Below are 17,699 nucleotides of genomic sequence, written 5' to 3'. Positions count from 1 at the left end.
TAGATGTCTTTAATTTCTCTTTACAGAGAGCTATATATCTACTTAATAATAATGGAGGGCACTATTAGGCTTCTATTAAAATAATATGCAATAAATAGTCACAAAATAATAGGAGGGTAAAGAACAAATAATTTTATAGGATTATCTCTCTGCCAAATTCCCCTATCTACCTACAATTATATAACCTGGTTTTACTTTGAGGGTTAAATGGAATCCTTTCAGTCTAGTTGCTTTAGCACCAGAAACTGCAGTCCCACCTCTGTATCAATCTAATGACCTACCTGCTGGGAGGTACAGGCCCTGAAATTACATGGTACTGCAAAGACACCAGAGATTTCTTTTATGTTGGTTTTCTGTTGCCCTGGACTCTACACGGGTAGATATTATGTTCGGAAGCAATCAGTGTTTCCCTGCAGGGAGGCCCTGCATGTCACATACAGAAATCCCTGTATTCAACCAGAGTCAGAATGTCCCTAAGCCAAGAGGCATCATTGATTACAAAAAGCAAGACCTCCTTACTCATTACACTCACAAGAGTGGTTTGGCAATGTAATTGGGTATAAAAGGAAGCAGAGTCTATGACACATTGAGCTCTGAGAGACTTGGAAAAGCCTGAGTTCTGAAGGTCATTTATCCTGACATGAGAAACTGAAGTACATTTGAGATCCGAGGACATTTTTTTCTTTTGTGCTTCTGCTATTACCAAGTATCCTGCTACCTCTATATTCTAGAACAAAGACCTTCAGAATCCAGCCCAGTGTACAATCAGAGAGACAGGTCTGCCCAGATTCGGATGGCAGGGTCACTGGAAAGCTCACTAAAAATAGCTGAGCCTGATCTAATATATCTAAAGACTAACAGGCCCTCCTGAAAGGTTATTTGAGATGATAGGCTCTAAATGCACACCTAGCAGTGCATATTGAGTACTAAGGCAGAGTCATAATTCTTGGGAAGTTCTTTAAAGGGCTAGCTCTCGAAGGGCGCTCATACAAGACATACTAGAAAGCGCTTTTTGAAGGTGAAGTCAAGGGTGAGGAGGAAAAGCACAGATTCCAGAAGGTTCTCAAGTGACTGATCTACACCTGTTTCACCACTCCTAGCTGAGAAGCACTGCTTCAGATGCTGCTCACCTGTGAGTGGGCCCTGAAACATTAGAATCCCCAGAAGCAGCAGTTCTCTGCCATCCCTGGACTAACAGCATCACCTCAGGACTTGTGAAAAATGCAAATTCTGGGCCCAATCCAGAAATATGAAATCGGACACTGGGGGTTGGAGTCCAGCAATCTGTTTAACAAACTCTCCAAGTGTCTGTGATGCACATCAAGTTTGAGAACCCCTGTACTCGCATACAACCGAAGGGGCTCAAAAGGGCAGTGAAGAAAATTATCTTTAGAATACGTAGGTGACTGAGAGCAAGGAAGTTGCCCTCGTCATTAAATTTAACCTGCTGCTTATCTTTTTTTTCTTATTGTTGCCTTTTCCCTTCCACTTTTATTTATAAATTATGACCTTTTCAATGGCTCCTTGGCTGATGGTTTGTGTGGGCAGCATCAGAGTGGCATCTCCTGAGTGGACACCTGCATCTTCAACATGTTCGGAGATGGCATGAGAGATAACCTGGCCAAAAAAAAAAAAGTTTTAGGAAGAGTTTTCAGGTACCTCCTTCAAGGAAGCTAATGCCTCACAAATTCCTTTGGTCCTAACAGATGCACTGAGCATGGACCAGTTCCCTTGCTACGTTGCTGATGAACGCAGCAGAAAGTGCTGCACCTAGATTAACCAGGCCTCCTGCGCAGTAAGAGATTGCCTCTAGGGGCAGCTAAGAGTGGCTGAGAGCTTACCTCCCCCATCCATGATTAGCATGAATATAAGTAATAGGAAAAGTGGGAAATGAAACCAATTCATACTGACTTTTAAGAATGGGGAGGAAACGATATCATTTGAAAAGCACTGAAACTATCTTTATCATTTAGGGACTAAGAAAGAAAAGAGGGTGGGAGAGCTCAATATCTATCTAGGTAAATGGCATAACTTAGGTGGACTAAAAGTAAGTCTCAAAGATCTCTTCAAGAGATCTTTAAATGGAAATTTGAAAGAGGAAGGAGGCAAAAGAAAAACATTCTAGTCCCTTTTTAGAAGTAAGGAAACAAAAGCAATGTAATAATAAATAACTCAAGTTCATGTGACTGGTATGTGACTGAGTTAGAATTTTGCATCTTATCTGTCAGATTCCAAAGTCAATGGTCTCAATCACTGTATAACCTATATGTTAATAATATGTGTATCCTTGGGAAATGATGAAGCTGAGAGTAAGAGAGAATAATTGGGTGGATATAAAAGACTAAATAAATTACATAGGAGTTTTGCTTATCAGATTTATAAATGTCTTAAAAAAAGGTAACATTTGAGTTTCCATCCTTCTGTTCTGTGACCTGGGCAAGGTGCTTTAACTGCTTAGCTTTGGTTTCAGTAAGATAGGAATAACAATGGTACCTGCTCATAGGATGTTTGTAAGGATAAAAGAGCCCACATATAAGTAAGAGCTTGTTTTTTACAAGAGCTTATTTATAAAATAATAGCTCATTTTCTGGTGAAGTGTCTAGAAAAGGGGAGGCATTCACCTCACTGAGCTCAGCAACAGTTATAATATATGCAGTTCTATGCCCATTTCTGAGCATGACAATTTAAAAACTATGTGATTAACTAGGAACATCTCCAAAAGAGGGAGTACAGGATGATGTGCAATGGTTGATATCTGAGAAAACCTTAGGGCAAGTACATGTCCTGGCAACCTAGAGCCAAATAAAGCCGACAGACCAGGATTATTTTACCAGTACAATATTAGAGAAAGTACAAATGTCTCTAGACCAGTCTCACATTCTCCACTTCCATATTATATAGGTATCACATTCCTCTTATTTTATATCTCAACCTTCAAACCTAAGATGTTGAAAAGGAAAGAGATTAAATTTTTGCTCTGAAACTCAGGAAGTCAGGGATAAGAGTTCCAAGGAAACAGACCTTAGTTCAAAGTAAAGAATACCTGAGATGTCAAAAAAAAGTGACTACAATATATAATCTTACAATGTGTTGTGCTTTGTACCACCAAAGTGTTTAAAAGAAAATAAATGACCACCCTCCAGGGATGCTGTAAAGAAAATTTCTATCTTGGAGGGTGGAGGGCTGGAATAAATTATCTCTAAAGGTGTTTCAACTCAGGATTATGCGATTCTGTGGTAAGTAGATACCATTACAATTTTTATTACAAGATCTACTCTGAACTGCTAATCTGGAAGGAAACTGAAAAGATTCAACATCTTCAGTAGTGTTTTGAAGTATTTGCAAAGCAGAAGATGAATGCTAACTTTTTATTTTTCCTTAAAGCAAGTAAAATGGCATAGACTCCCTACAACATAACTTCCTACTTTTGAAGAGAAATCATAAATGCATTATTAATAAACTAGAAAACTAAAGTAAAACATTCTTCGTGTTTTCATTTCTCCTTGAAGTTGGAGGTATGCCTTGAATTAGAAATATAAGATGTGATATGGTAAGCCAATTTCATATTATCTGCTTTTACTCTTTTTGGCTTTGCCTTTATTAACCCAATAAAAAGGGAGGAGGGTGAGAAATGAAGAAAGAAGAAAAACCAGGATTCAATTGGGAACTTCAGAAAAAGTATGGAATATTTTCATAATATCCATTAACATAAAAGGAAAGCCACAGACAAAAGAAAATGAGAGAGAAAAATCTATTTAAAAGGAATGATGAGTATAGGATGATAATTACTTTTGAATATCATCAAAGAGAAATTCTAACAGTGTGAAACATAGGAAATTTGATACCCATGACACTTCAACTGAATTGCCAGAGAATTTGATTGTTTTTACAGCTTCTCCACTATTACTGGAGACCTATTTTATAGATATCATGAATTCTAACCTGTCAATATTTCAAGATAGTTAAAGAAAAACATGATGAGAAGGCAGGAAGGAAGGAGATGGAAATACAGCACTTACCCTTCCATCTTTGCCAACAGCATCCATTTCTACTTCTCGGGCCCCTTCAATAAATTTCGTCAGCACCACTGGGTGCTCCTGTCACAAAGGAAAACAGGGGAGCAGAACATTTAGCTAACAGTATGTATGTAGTGTCAATAAGCCATGTACCTTAAGTATTATAAATATCAGGGCAATACTTGCAAAACGCTGAAGGCTGAATATACTACATAAACTTATTACCTAATCTGTGTTATAAGAACAAGGTCGTTCTCTGCTTAAAGTGAGGCAGAGGGTCTTTCTCCCACTTTGAGTGCTCAGCAAACTGACCATGAGTTCTGAGTTCTCAAGTATAGCCATCCAGGCCAATTAGAGAGAAGACGGGACTAAGGAGGAAGGAGAATAATTTCTCTGCTACCAGAATCATGAATCTTTCTCTACTTTATAATTATATATTTATTGCTTCAGAATATTTCTTTCTTTCTACCTTATCTTTTCTAAGCACTACAACTTCCTAAATCAGGTCTCTCTTTGAGAATTATGGGAGAACTCAGAATGAGAGTGGCATTTTGTTTTGGTCTTATTGGGCCAAAGATAAAAATCCTTTGCCTCGAGTTGATTTGCCTTATGCCACTTCTAAAATATGAGCTTTGCAACTGTAAAATCAAGTATTTTTTTAAAATTAATCTTAAAACATCCTCTTCTTGGCTGTTTCAGACCCCCTTCTCATCTTGAAGTGTCCACACTCATTTCCTTCATGTCGGGGTTGGGATGCCCTCTACAACCTGAATCCCACTTGCTTTCCTCCAGACGAAATGAAGAGGTTGAGGGAAGATCTCCAGCATTTAGATGCCTTCTTCTCTAGACCATAGGCTAAAACAACCTGGGCCACTGTCTTCTCACCAAGCCCTGCATGTACTTGCTTCCATGAGTCTTTTTCCTACATGCATTCTATCTTTTCTTCTCAGTTTTATCTTTCAAATCTCAACTTACCCTTCAAGGCCTCGGTCATATGCTGTCTCCTCCCTGAATCCTTCTCTGAATATCCCTTTTCCTCTGAACACAAACCCCTTCTGGCCACTGTCATGCAATGCAGCATCATACAAGACTGGCCTTCTGAAAAACACTTTCTTCCTTGGTATCTGTAAACTACATTTTCATGCTTCTTTCTTAAGCTCATTCGTGATGCTTTTCTTCCCTTTTCAGCCTTAAATGTGTGTATTTCTCTACTGTCTGTCTTAGCTGTTCTTTTTCTTCTATACTCTCTCCCTCAGTGATTGTTTCGATTCTCAAATCTTCAATTAAAATGATGTGCTATCCTGAGATTGCTGCCACTGCACTCCAGCCTGGCAGCAGAACAGACTCCGTCTCAAAAAACCAACCCCGATATGCTATTTATTTCAAAATCTATATTGACTTCTTTAACTCTAGCCATGATCTTGATCCTCAATTCCAAATCTGTTATAATAACCCTTGCCTTTAAATCATCTCCACTTGGATTCCTCACAGGCAGTTCACATTCAAAAGGTTAAAAATTTGGCCAGACACAGTGGCTCAAGCCCGTAATCCTAGCACTTTGGGAGGCCAAGGCTGGTGGATCACGAGGTCAGGAGTTTGAGACCAGCCTGATCAACACGGTGAAACTCCATCTCTACTATAAATACAAAACTTAGCTGGGTGTGGTGGCGCACGCCTGTAATCCCAGCTACTCGGGAGGCTGAGGCAAGAGAATCACTTGAACCTGGGAGGCGGAGTCAAGATTGTGCCATTGCACTCCAGCCTAGGTGACAGAGCAAGACTCCATATTAAAAAATATATATATATATATATAATTCCTCCCTTTAGACTTTTCTCCTTTCCCAGTGCTCCCTATCTCAGTGTCATCACTGTCCACCCAGTTGTCCAAGGCAGAAAACTCAGGAGTTATTCTTTATCCTCTTTCACTTTCCACTTCCATTCATTTACTATTTTCAATGCGCATTCTTACTATTGCGCTCCATCTTTAGTGTCATTACTCCAGTCTGAGGTATTGTCATCTCTACCCTGAGCTATAGCAACCACTCACTTACCTCTTTCCATGAACTTGGTCTTGCCCCATAATTCACTCTATGTATTGTAGTATACTAATCTTTGAAAAAAAAATGACTAAAATTCAAACTCATTATAACAACCAATAAAGTGTCCTTTATCTGGTCCCTGACAACTTCTGTACCATCATTAATAATCAACATTATGTTGGATGTCCTAGTCACATAAGGAATGCTTTATCAGTTTTGAGAAACTCCCTACTCTTTCTCACCTTTAGGCCTGTTCCTTTCTTCCTTCTTACTTCCACAATGTAAGCCATTTGCCCAGTTAATTCTGAATCAACCATCAAGCATCAATTTAAAAGTCCCTTCCTCAGGGACTGGACCCTAAGCCTTTCACACTATCCCTCAACATCCTGTATTTTCTCTATTGCAATGTTCATTGCTCATTATATTTAATTGTAATTATTTGAAGTCTGTTGATCCTAGCAAAAAGAAGTCCTATGTGACAGTAGAGACCATATCTTTCTTTTCATGAGTGTAATTTCTGGTACTGAGAAGACTGCCAGAGTATAACAGGTGCTATAAATAAGTGAATGCATACATAGATTACTGATTGATTGGGGCTGGTTTTACTCTGGAGTCACTGAATTTAGTGTCCCAGATGCTGCTGTAGTTAGATAGGAAGAATTGCACTGAAAGTATTCAATGACAACATCTCTATTATTAACTTTGGTCTCATATGGGTTCTATCCATATGCTAATGAAAAAATACTTTAAAAATGTACTGAGATCCTATGAAGAGTGTTCCAGGCAGACAAGAGGGGACACCTGCTTCATCATTCACATGAGACCAGCTAAGCACAGTTGCCGGCCTCTGAAAAGGGCTGCGTGGCAGGACCCCTAGCAGGGAATAAAATAGAGTAGAAGACAGTTGATGTCTCACTCCATTAATGAAAACTGGCCCATTGGAAAGATTCGCTTCTCAGCTATCTGATTTGCAAACAAACATGAATTCAAAATCTACCTGGCTTTCTTTTTTTATACTATTTGCTTCTTCTCACTCTTTATTCCTATCTGCTTTCTTTACTATCCAAACATCCTTGGGGAGCAACTATCATACGCAGAACAGGGATCTAGCATCATGTGTGCAGAAACAGTCCACACTCTTTATTACTCTTTGAAATGCTCCTGATTTCACTCTTCCTCCCTCCAAATTCCACTTGCCTAACATCAAACTCTTCTCTACGAGTTGTTCCCCTCTTAAAAAAGAAAAAAGCCCCAACAAGCTTTTGAAAGCTTTTAAAAGGAAAACAGTACTTTTATCCTCTACCATACAAGATCAATAACTCCACTGGGTAAATCTTAAATGGATCATGCTGAGGTAACACTGAAGGAGAAAGTAATAGTTGGGGGCAGTGGAGGAAGGTGGTGGAGTTGCCACAAAATAAGAAAAGCTTTAATTGACTCACAAATTGAATGTGCCAACATACAAAAATAAATAAAAAATAGTTGACTGAGGGACTTACTATTAAAGTTGTATGTTTGACTAAGGCAAAGTCCCCAGATGTGAAAATTAAAATTCAAGAAAGCTTTCACTTGTTAATTGTGAGCATGGTTGGGCAGCCCTTGAGACTGGGAATTCCAGGAATACCCTGTCCAGCATCTAATTCATGAAAATCTAGTTATAGATATTATTAAAATCTATATTAAAATCTATAACTATCTACCAATCTAAATCTATAACTATCTATAACTATAACTAGATTAAAAATCTAGTTATAATTTTAATGCTTCTAAGTTTTCTCATTCTTATATATAGGAGACTAGAGGGTAGAAGAGGAAAAAAGAAAACTCATTTTTACATATTGTGTGAGAAGAAAACAGCATACAAAATAAGGTGGTATTTAAGAGATAAAAGTCACTACAAAAAAATTGGACACTACCTGAGAAACTCTAGTGGCCTCCTCCAGGAATTTTTTCATCTCATCCTCAGAAAATACCACATTCATAGCGGACCCACTGGAAAGGAAGGGGGACAAAAGCAGGTCAGGTTCATGATAGCACTAGACTTGATTGGTTCTCGGAACAGTTCCAGACAACCTCTAGTTCCAGCCCAGGCTAAATGAGAAAGTGCCTTTTGCTAAACTGAGACTTTACTCCGTTTAATCAGAAAAATCAACCAAAGTATAAAACTGCCAAAGCTGAGGATGGGAGAATGTGGTGTGGTGTGGGGCAGGTGGTGGGGGGCGGGGGCGCGGGTAAACCTGTATTAATTCCCAAAGGGACCCTGGTAACTCTAGAAACTGTACTTCTCCACGGTTTTTCCTTTCTGATTTACCATATTAACACTCTGCTGGTTCCAGGTAATTCTTAAACCCTAATGGGATTCAGTCCAGAACCTGATTTCCCTAACCTGTTTCTTCAGAGCTCATTATCAACAGCTGATCTTAATTAACCCTGCTATGTAGTCAAAGCAGGTTATGCTACTCCCTCAACTAAATTACAAATGATTCAATTTTTAAAGTAATGTTTGCTAATATAATGTACACTATCTGACTAAAGTTTTTCAACTATATCGTTTCTTTTTAAATACTTGAGAAATAATGCCATCTGAAATCAATTTACTCTGAATTTCAACATTTTCAAAACAGGTTGGGAGGACAGGAGAGGAATAACAGAAAGCAAAAAAGAAAAATATTACTTTGCATTTACCTCTGTTATACTATTACAAATTTCTCTTTTAATGTTTAAAATTAATTTTTATTGGCAAATAATAATTGCATGTATTTATGAGGTGTTATGTGATGTTTTGATCTATGTACACATAGTCAAGTTATTTACATATCCTTCACCCACCAGTTTATCATCCTATTACAAATTTCTGCTAAAAGAGCTTTCAATTGCTTCATCTGTTTAAGAGAGGAAGGCTACAGCAATAATGCTTATAATTTAGAGTATATGAAACTGGAACAAAGATATAGATTGCAAAAAAGCAAAAAGAAATGCAATAGTCAAAGTTGTTTTTTTCATCCTTAAATGTGTGCATGTTTAAATTAATTTACATTAACTCCTCAGAGGTAATATTATTAGACTGTGATTTACACAAAATGACATTTAAATAAAAAGTTTTCCACCTCGTTTGAAATTTTTCATTATTTTAAAAGGACCCATCTCAAATTCCATTTACACTTTCAAATTGTGCACAGCAAATTGTGTTTTATTATCTCCTGTTTAGTGAAGTCATTTCTTACATGTGGTAACATCTGAAGAAAGTGATAATTCACAACTTCTCCTTTTATGATAAAACTTTGTTTTAAAGTTTAATATAAAAGATCCTCACTGTCCCTGTTCCTTACCATTATAATTTATCTATTAAAAAATCTGATCTCAAAAACTCAATTTTAAAACAAAGGCACTGTCAGAAGGTCCTGACAGTAGTCAAAGATAAGCTGTCATTTCTGGGTGTCAGAAAACATGCTGGCGAGAGATACCTCAATTTGTGTGTGTCTTTTTTTTAATTGTCCTGTTCTATAATATAAAGCTACTTTCTCTCAGATTGGTAAGGAGATGCCTTACACTACACTTCTAGATGTAGAATTGTAGTCTCTACTTTTGGCCACTCCCTGAAGGGAAAGCATTAAGGTAGAAGACCACACATTGCTCCGTGAACTGGCTGTGATGGTGTGGAAATTGTCAATGGATTTATAAATTACTCTACATAGAATCCTAGTGCTATTAGCATACAGCATGCATTTCTGTATCTCCCGATTTTTTAATCATTGTTTTGGAAAACAATATACAGCATTACCTCAAAACATAGGAAGGCCTCAATAAGCAGGGATAGCCCACAGACTTTGCAAATTCCAGTGCTTCATTCTAATTAATAGAAACAATAACAAAAATGTAAAAATAGTTTAAAATACGCAATAAAATTACAGAATGTATCATTAGATCAAGTGGTAACACAGCTTCTTCTTTCTCAAAGGACACCATTAAAATGTAAATTGGACATTGAAACACATAAAATTCCCAGCTTCTAATTCTAAATATCAAATCTTCTTCAAAACTGGTTTGAAATTATTTTCATTGTCTGAATCTTAATGAGAATACTGCTAACAATATATAATCAGCATTTAATTGCAATCATGGATACACAACAACTTTAAGTAAATTCACTAAGTGTATGCATTCTGTCTGCCCTATAGTTAACATATCCAAGAGTCAACATTCAGGTTACAGATCTTCAAAATAGAACATTAACAATAGATACTTGTTTCTCTCCTTACCAAAGTATTAACAGCTTTCCAAGGTGCCTGAGCCACTTTCAGCTCATCCAAGACAGCTGAGAAGATGGAGCGATCCTCAGCCCTGTCAATCTGCAAGGGGCTTGTGCCCATAATCTTGACACCATTCTTGTACAGAGGAACTGCCAGGTTGTTTGGAATCTGGCCTCCAACTGATATGATGCAGCCACCACATGCCTGGAAAAGACACTCAAAATATCAGCCATTGGAGTAACTTCATTATGAATGGACAACTATGCTAATATTGCTTCTATTTCCTTACTGATAATTCTGAACTTGATTGTGATATTTCCATCTCTCCTAACAATGAATACTATTAAATGATACCACAATGTTTTGACTGTCCAGGTACTTAGATGCTAAAATGTGTGCAAGATTTCCATACAAGTACACAAGAATATCATTTATGACATTCACATGTGTGGCATTTGGAAAAGAAAATCAAGCCAATAAATGTTTGCCATGTACTCCACACTGTAATCAATTAATTCCTGGACTACTGCTGGAATTTCCTAACTCAATACAGATTTCTCCTTTTAACACTCCCTTCTCCTGTACACCTCCACCCCAGCACTTCACATCAGATTAAGCAAGACTGCTTCATCAAGTTGCTTCCATACTCAGAGTTCTCCAAAAAATTCCATTGCCTGGAGAATAAAATATAAACTCTTGACTCCCAGGGCCACTTAAGACTTTCCAGTCTTATCTATTAACACCCTTCTTGGCCTCAAAAAAGACTATTCATTATCCCAATTAGGTACTTTCCCACTAGCAAATTCTCTGCACCACGGAAACTTCCCTGGTTGTTGTCTCCTTTCTCTTCTTGTCCAGCTTATCTAACCTTTAAACTACCCCTTAAGTCCAGTCTAGCTCTCAGGTCCCACTTTGATGACATAGTCCACCTTCCCCTCTTCTTTGCTGCAGCCTTGGTACCTGTCTACAGTACCTAGTAACTGATTTTAGTTCCTACTGCCTTCCTACTTGCTTTACAAGCAGTGCCGGAATTTTTAGCCTTATTTCAGATGTTGATTTATAGATTTTTCTTACATAAGCCCAAACCTCCTATTAGCAGTCAAAACTTCAAGATAAAAAAAAATAGTCCATGAAATATCAGTTTGTCAAGACGGGTGGTGGTGTCGTAGTGAGGGTAAACTAGTGTGAGACAGTGAGGAAACAGATTTGCAGTTAAAGTCCCTCCTATCTTGGTTCCCTCTGTGCACCAACCACCCCTTCTTGTCTAATTTTCTAGACAAGAAGATTGAACTGTCCCCTAAAGTTTAGTCTTCTTATCTAGAAAATTAGGATAATACCTGCCTACTTCACAAAGTTTCTACGTAGATTAAACAAGATAATAAACATTAAAGGTCTTATGTACCTATATACCATAAGTGTATAAATAAATAAGACATGATTATTAACACCAAAAATAGTATATTACCTGAGAGGCCATTGAGCTTAGCACAATTTGTGTGTGTCCTAATGACCCACTAATGAATATTAGTAGAATTGCCAAAGTGATAGATATGTGCCAAATGTATTTTGTCATTATTTAAAATTGTTCTGAACTGCTCTTATAGGGATGAAGCTAATTTTTCCCCAATGAGAGCAATTACAATACTGACTAAACGAATACCCTGCAATTGAGTGCTTAAAAGCATCGTAAACAGTATTGAAAATAATAATCCACCATTTTGCATAAGTGTAAACTGTTTTTATCATTTTAAAATATGTTCAATATAAATTTTTGCAAAATCTTTAAAAAGAATTATTCTCTTTGCAATAATCTTTTTACTTTCTTAATATGTTTGGTTTATCAGCAGTGTCGTTAATGTTTTAGAGGCTTAAAAACAAATTACTCCATTAAATGGATATGAAGAAATCTCTTATATGAAGGATTTTAAGATAATTTTTTAAACTGAGGGAGAAGTAGCCACTTATAAGCAAAAGTTTGAGTCAATTAGACTAAATAGGAGTGTAAAGTGTAATAAAAGGCTTCAATAAACACGTCAACATTTTTCAAATTAGCTGTATTAAATTGACTTTTTTTAAAGACATTTCTGCTTCTCAAATAATTAAAAATTCTGTTTTGCAATAAATTCAAAACAATAGTAAGATAATAGCTGCTAGAATCCTGGACTATCTGTTTTGTCTATTTTTCTGAGGTGATTATTTACTGTCCCCATTTTATAGCTAAAGAAACTGAGGCTCAGTGAAGGTGAAGTGACTTGCTCATATCTCTTTTACAGAAAATAGATGTACAGAGCTTGTATATGAACTCAATTCTTTTTTTTTTTCTTTAGACAGAATCGCACTCTGTCCCCCAGGCTGGGGTGCAGTGGTGCAATCTCAGCTCACTGTAACCTCTGCCTTCTGGGTTAAAGGGTTAAAGGGATTAAAGGGATTAATCTGCAACCCTCACTTACTGAAAAGAAATTCAAACTTATATTGACCTAAATACACACAAATAGTGAATTCAGTGATCAAGATAGTTGAGTTCTTTTTCAGTCTTTCCACTTAATCACTGCAACCTTAGCCTCCCTAGTAGCTGGAATTACAGGCATGCACCACCACATTCAGCTAATTTTTTGTGTTTTTAGTAGAGATGGGGTCTTAGCATATTGACCAGGCTGGTCTTGAACTCTTGGCCTCAAGTGATCCACCCACCTCGGCCTCCCAAAATGCTGGGATTACAGGTGTGAGCCACCATCCCTGGCCTGAACGTAACTCTATAGATCATAATTTCAGCCATGCTGAAAGTAATATACTAAATATTAGAATTTTATGCTAACTTGACTTTTCTGGCTGGTTTTAGGGGTAATCTTAGAGAATAAGAGACAAGCTATTTCAAAACTTTTTTTTTTAAGTGGTAGAAAAGCTTTCAGCACAAAATCGAATTCTCATCACTGGCCACCAGAATCAGAGATCATCATTGGGAAGACAAATCATGTCCACAGGAATCTTTTAGAGTAACAGTTTGATGGTGTAGTGTAGGTTTTGCCCAAACGCCAAGAGAAATTCAGTATGAGAACATGTTTGTAGGATGACGTTAATATAGCACAGTTTTATGGGATAATTCAATATAAATTGATCCAACACCAAATATCATGGGACTTGTAGGGACATAGGGATGAGAACCTGGTATCCCACACAGGTAAATATCATCTTTATCCTAACCACTATGCCTGCATAGTTTCAAGAAATCTACTGAAATAAAATATTGAAAATTTCAAATATTGTTTCATAGATTTCAAAATAGGCCTAAAATTCCATTGGATTCCCAAGATTCCATTAATCATACCTAGATCTGTTTGCAGCCTTTTTACCAGTCTTAGTTGTCTATTTTTTTAAATAGACAAGTTGTTTATTTTTTAAAAATGGACAACTGATATCACTCAGCTACCATTGCACGAGAATATTTCAGAAACAATATCCAAGTTTCAATCACACCAGAAACTTATTTTCAATAGAAAAAATAGTAAAAAGAAATATTTCAAGTTTATTTGAGAATATCTTAACTTATCCTGGCCACTAATGACTTTAGTTAGTCCTTATTTTTATGCAAAAATCAGATGTACTATAGACAGAATGCCAAATGGAAAATTTATCTTACTAACAGAAATAATATTTGCCTCATTAAAAACAGCTTTGGTTTTGGAATTTTATGAATTATCTCCAATTTATAAAATTCTATATGTATACCTGCCAATGAGAAGGATGATGGTTTACTAGTTTACATTTTAGTAAAAGACGTTTTAAATTTTAGGCAGTAAATTTAATTACAATTAAACCCAATGCTATAAATGAACCTCAATTCTTTCTAGAGACATCCACTCTCTGATAGGTTTTGCCTATCACTAATTAATGTCTGTCATTAATTCATTCATTTAACTTGTTTTGTGACAAAAATACCATTGTCTACATTTACATATGTACATTATGTCCTCCAACATATTTTAAATTGCCTCCTAATACATAGTAATACAATATTTTAAATAGCAATTAGTTTCCAAAAGGCCCAATTTATTTCTTTCTGTAATACCGACTTCAGTTTTAGTAAATGAATCTCATTAAAAACCATGTAAAATTGCATCCAAAAGCAGTCATAGAAGTTTTTCATCTTTTCTTAAACCATTTCATAAGGACATAATTAAACAGAAAATGCCTGCTGCTATCATCTGTAATGCTCTTTAATATTTTTAAATGAGTATTTGATTTTTCACATTTATATAACAGATATTAGTTTTATTATTAACGTCTTCAAGATAAGAATCTGTTTTTATAGTTGTCTATCATACTGAACCTGGATTTACAGGGTCTTGAAGAAATATTTCTAGGATGCACTTATTTTGATGCCCATCTATCTATCTGAAATGAATATTAATGTGTCATTTTGAAACAACCATGTAAGAGAGGTCTAAAAAGTGGTATATATGTAGTCCCAGCTACTAAGGAGGCTGAGGCAGGAGAATTGCCTGAACCCAGGAGGCGGAGGTTGCGGTGAACCGAGATCGCGCCACTGCACTCCAGCCTGGGTAACAAGAGCAATGCTCTGTCTCAAAAAAAAAAAAAAAAAAAGTGGTATATATTCTATTTAATGGATCGATTTTATTAAAGGATTAGTAGGCCAGGCCCAAGTAGACAGCTATGATTATACATCCTTCCTAAACTTGTCTACTTTTTTCGTAATAGTAAAATAATAACATTATTCTAGCACTATACTTTATAATCTGACTTCAACCATAAACTCTTAACTTCACAGTATTTGCAAGTAGCATGCTTTTACACTCATGATTTATTAAAAATAAAGCACAGAGAATTTATGTAGCTTGAAGAAATCAATGAGGTTTTCAGTCAAAACTAAAATTTAAGTATTTTGGCTCCCATTAAATACTTTTTGTCTTCTAATTGACCATATTTTCCACATAGAGATGATTTTCTAGTAAAAAATAATAATAACGGTAATAACATCAAAGGCATAACTACTGGACTTCACTCTAAAGTTTTTCAGTAGTTTTTTTTATTATAAGAAAATTTAATTTGTTCTACAGTTCTATAGTAATCTGCAATCACATGAATTCATAGTGAAGACAGTAATATTGGGATGGGAATGGAGGAGCAACTAAAAGGGAAAGCTATAAAGGAAGCAAAATTATTCACAATGAGCTCATTGATCTTAAACTGAAGACTAATAGCTTCATCTGTTGGAACAAGGAATTAACTGGTCTTTTGTGAGCAATTGACTATTTTCTGGGAACTGTTCATCATTAAACCACATCATACAAACTAGAAAGAAGCTGTTTATTGTATGTATAGATGACCAATTAAATCACTCTGCAAGATATTTATGAGGGATCATTTTGTATTAGTTAATATGGATCTGGTACATGTTACAAGTAGAGTTTTCAATCTAGCTGAAACCCTTAGAAAAAGTAAACTTTATGTGAAAAATAATGACTCTGTGCCAGGGGCTCAAAAATATAAGAATAAAGTAATTTTTTTTCCAGAATTTTACTATAAAATAAGACAATGGATGCCACTGGCAGCTCTTTCTTCTAAGAGGAATTACAATATAAATCTACATGCCTGAATACATATATATAAAGTGTGTACGGCATACATCTATCTTCTTTTTTTCTTTTCTTCTGTTTTTTTTCTTACCTCCTGATGGTAGATGTCTAGGATTCTCTCCAAAGACAACTCTTCAAAGTACAGTTTGTCGCACTCATCAAAGTCTGTGCTCACAGTCTCAGGATTGCAATTCACCACCACTGTCTTCTTGCCAAGCTGACGCAGTGTGCGGATACTAGAGACAGCACACCAATCAAATTCCACACTGCTGCCTGCAGAGACAATGAGATTGGCAAAAGGGGTAAGAGAAGCACGAAGTAACAACACAAACAGAAGCAGAAATGTAGCACCAGTCAGTTCAGGCTAAGGAAGCTAATGACTTTCCATTCAATTTTTTAAACTCAAAAATATAAATTTCAAATTCATGATGCATGCTATATTAGTAGTAGGAAAAATAGGGACTAATTAAACAGCAAGGAAGTGCTAGCTTGTCCTATATGCAAAATTCTGCAATAGGTAATCTCAATTTAATGGGGGGCAATTTTAATGATAAAAATAACCCTCACTTACTGAAAAGAAATTCAAAGTGACTATATTGACCTCAATACACACAAATAGTGAATCCAGTGATCAGGATAGTTGAGTTCCTTTTCAGTCTTTCCACTTAATCTGCTGTCTGAGGGCTGAACCTAATAATCCCTGAGGTGCATTGCAGCTCCAACATATCTTGATTGATTGGAAAGTCCTATCCTTTCCAAGCATATCCTTTTAAACCTGACAAGGCCACCCATGCAGAGTGAGTGACCTTCTATAAAGAAATCTGAAGTGTAATAATGGCCTAAAATATCACATCTACTGGGATGCCACAGAATTGAAAGTCCACAGACTTGTACTAATTCTTTGCATTAAGATATTGTTTCCTAAAAATTCTTGTCAAAATATGTTATTCAAATGTACTGGCATATTAATGCTCACTATCAAGTAAGCACACACTTGATTATTAGTTTTACTAGTCTTCTTTGGATCCTGATATAAGGCAGAATTACTGCATAAATTAGGTAAAATTTGAAAAGGAAGAAAAAACATTCCAGAGAGGAGACAGGGAGATGCTAGTGAAATGGTCAGGCTATTTGGCTCTAAGTAAACTGCCATGGTCTAAATGTGTCCCCTGAAATTCATGTGTTGGAACACTTAGTCACCAGTGCAACAGTGCTGGGAGAGAGGGCCTTTTAGGAGTTGTTTAGGTCATAAGTGCAGAGCCTTCATGAATAGGTTAATGCCATTATAAAAAAGTTTGCTGGGCTTCTGCCTATAATCTCAGCACTTTGGGAGGCTGAGGCAGGAGGATTACTTGAGTCCAGAAGTGTGAGACTAGCCTGGCCAATGTAGAAAAATCCCATCTCTACAAAAAGTAAAAATTAAAAAATTAGCCAAATATGATGGGGCATGCCTATAGACCCAGCTTCTAGGGAGGCTAAGGTGAGAAGAGTGCTTCAGCCTGGAAGCTCAAGGTTGCAGTGAGCTGTGATTATACTACTGCATTCTAGCCTAGGTGACATAGTAAGACCTTGTCTCAAAAAAAAAGCAGGGGTGAGGGTTTGATGGAGGAAACTTGTTGCCTTTGTGCTCTTGTGCCTTCTGCCATGTGAAGAGAGCATTCCTTCTTTATAGGGGGCACAGGGTTCAAGGCGTCATCTTAGGACCAGAGACCTATCTCTCACCAGACCACTGAACTTCCTGGCACTCGATTTTGGACTTTCCAGCCCCTAGGACTGTGAGAATTAAATGTCTATTGTTTA

At 36.6% G+C, this 17,699-nt stretch overlaps 1 protein-coding gene across 4 annotated transcripts in view; it reads right to left on the bottom strand.

Annotated features, from left to right (window-relative positions):
- Window positions 1–17,699, bottom strand: part of CPS1 (carbamoyl-phosphate synthase 1) — a 155,751-nt gene that overhangs the window by 17,740 nt on the left and 120,312 nt on the right. For all 4 annotated transcript variants that reach the window (XM_008999418.6, XM_054257904.2, XM_035305601.3 and 1 more), the window contains 6 exons: window positions 15,991–16,172; window positions 10,315–10,509; window positions 9,837–9,904; window positions 7,972–8,047; window positions 4,020–4,097; window positions 1,510–1,617 (listed from right to left, as the gene is read on the bottom strand). In XM_008999418.6, the coding sequence (XP_008997666.4) occupies window positions 1,510–1,617; window positions 4,020–4,097; window positions 7,972–8,047; window positions 9,837–9,904; window positions 10,315–10,509; window positions 15,991–16,172 (707 nt within the window). The remainder of the gene's footprint in view (window positions 1–1,509; window positions 1,618–4,019; window positions 4,098–7,971; window positions 8,048–9,836; window positions 9,905–10,314; window positions 10,510–15,990; window positions 16,173–17,699) is intronic.

The sequence above is a fragment of the Callithrix jacchus genome, chromosome 6, assembly GCF_049354715.1.
Source record: "Callithrix jacchus isolate 240 chromosome 6, calJac240_pri, whole genome shotgun sequence".
Lineage (NCBI taxonomy): Eukaryota > Metazoa > Chordata > Mammalia > Primates > Cebidae > Callithrix > Callithrix jacchus.
This window is presented reverse-complemented; position numbering and strand designations above follow the sequence as displayed.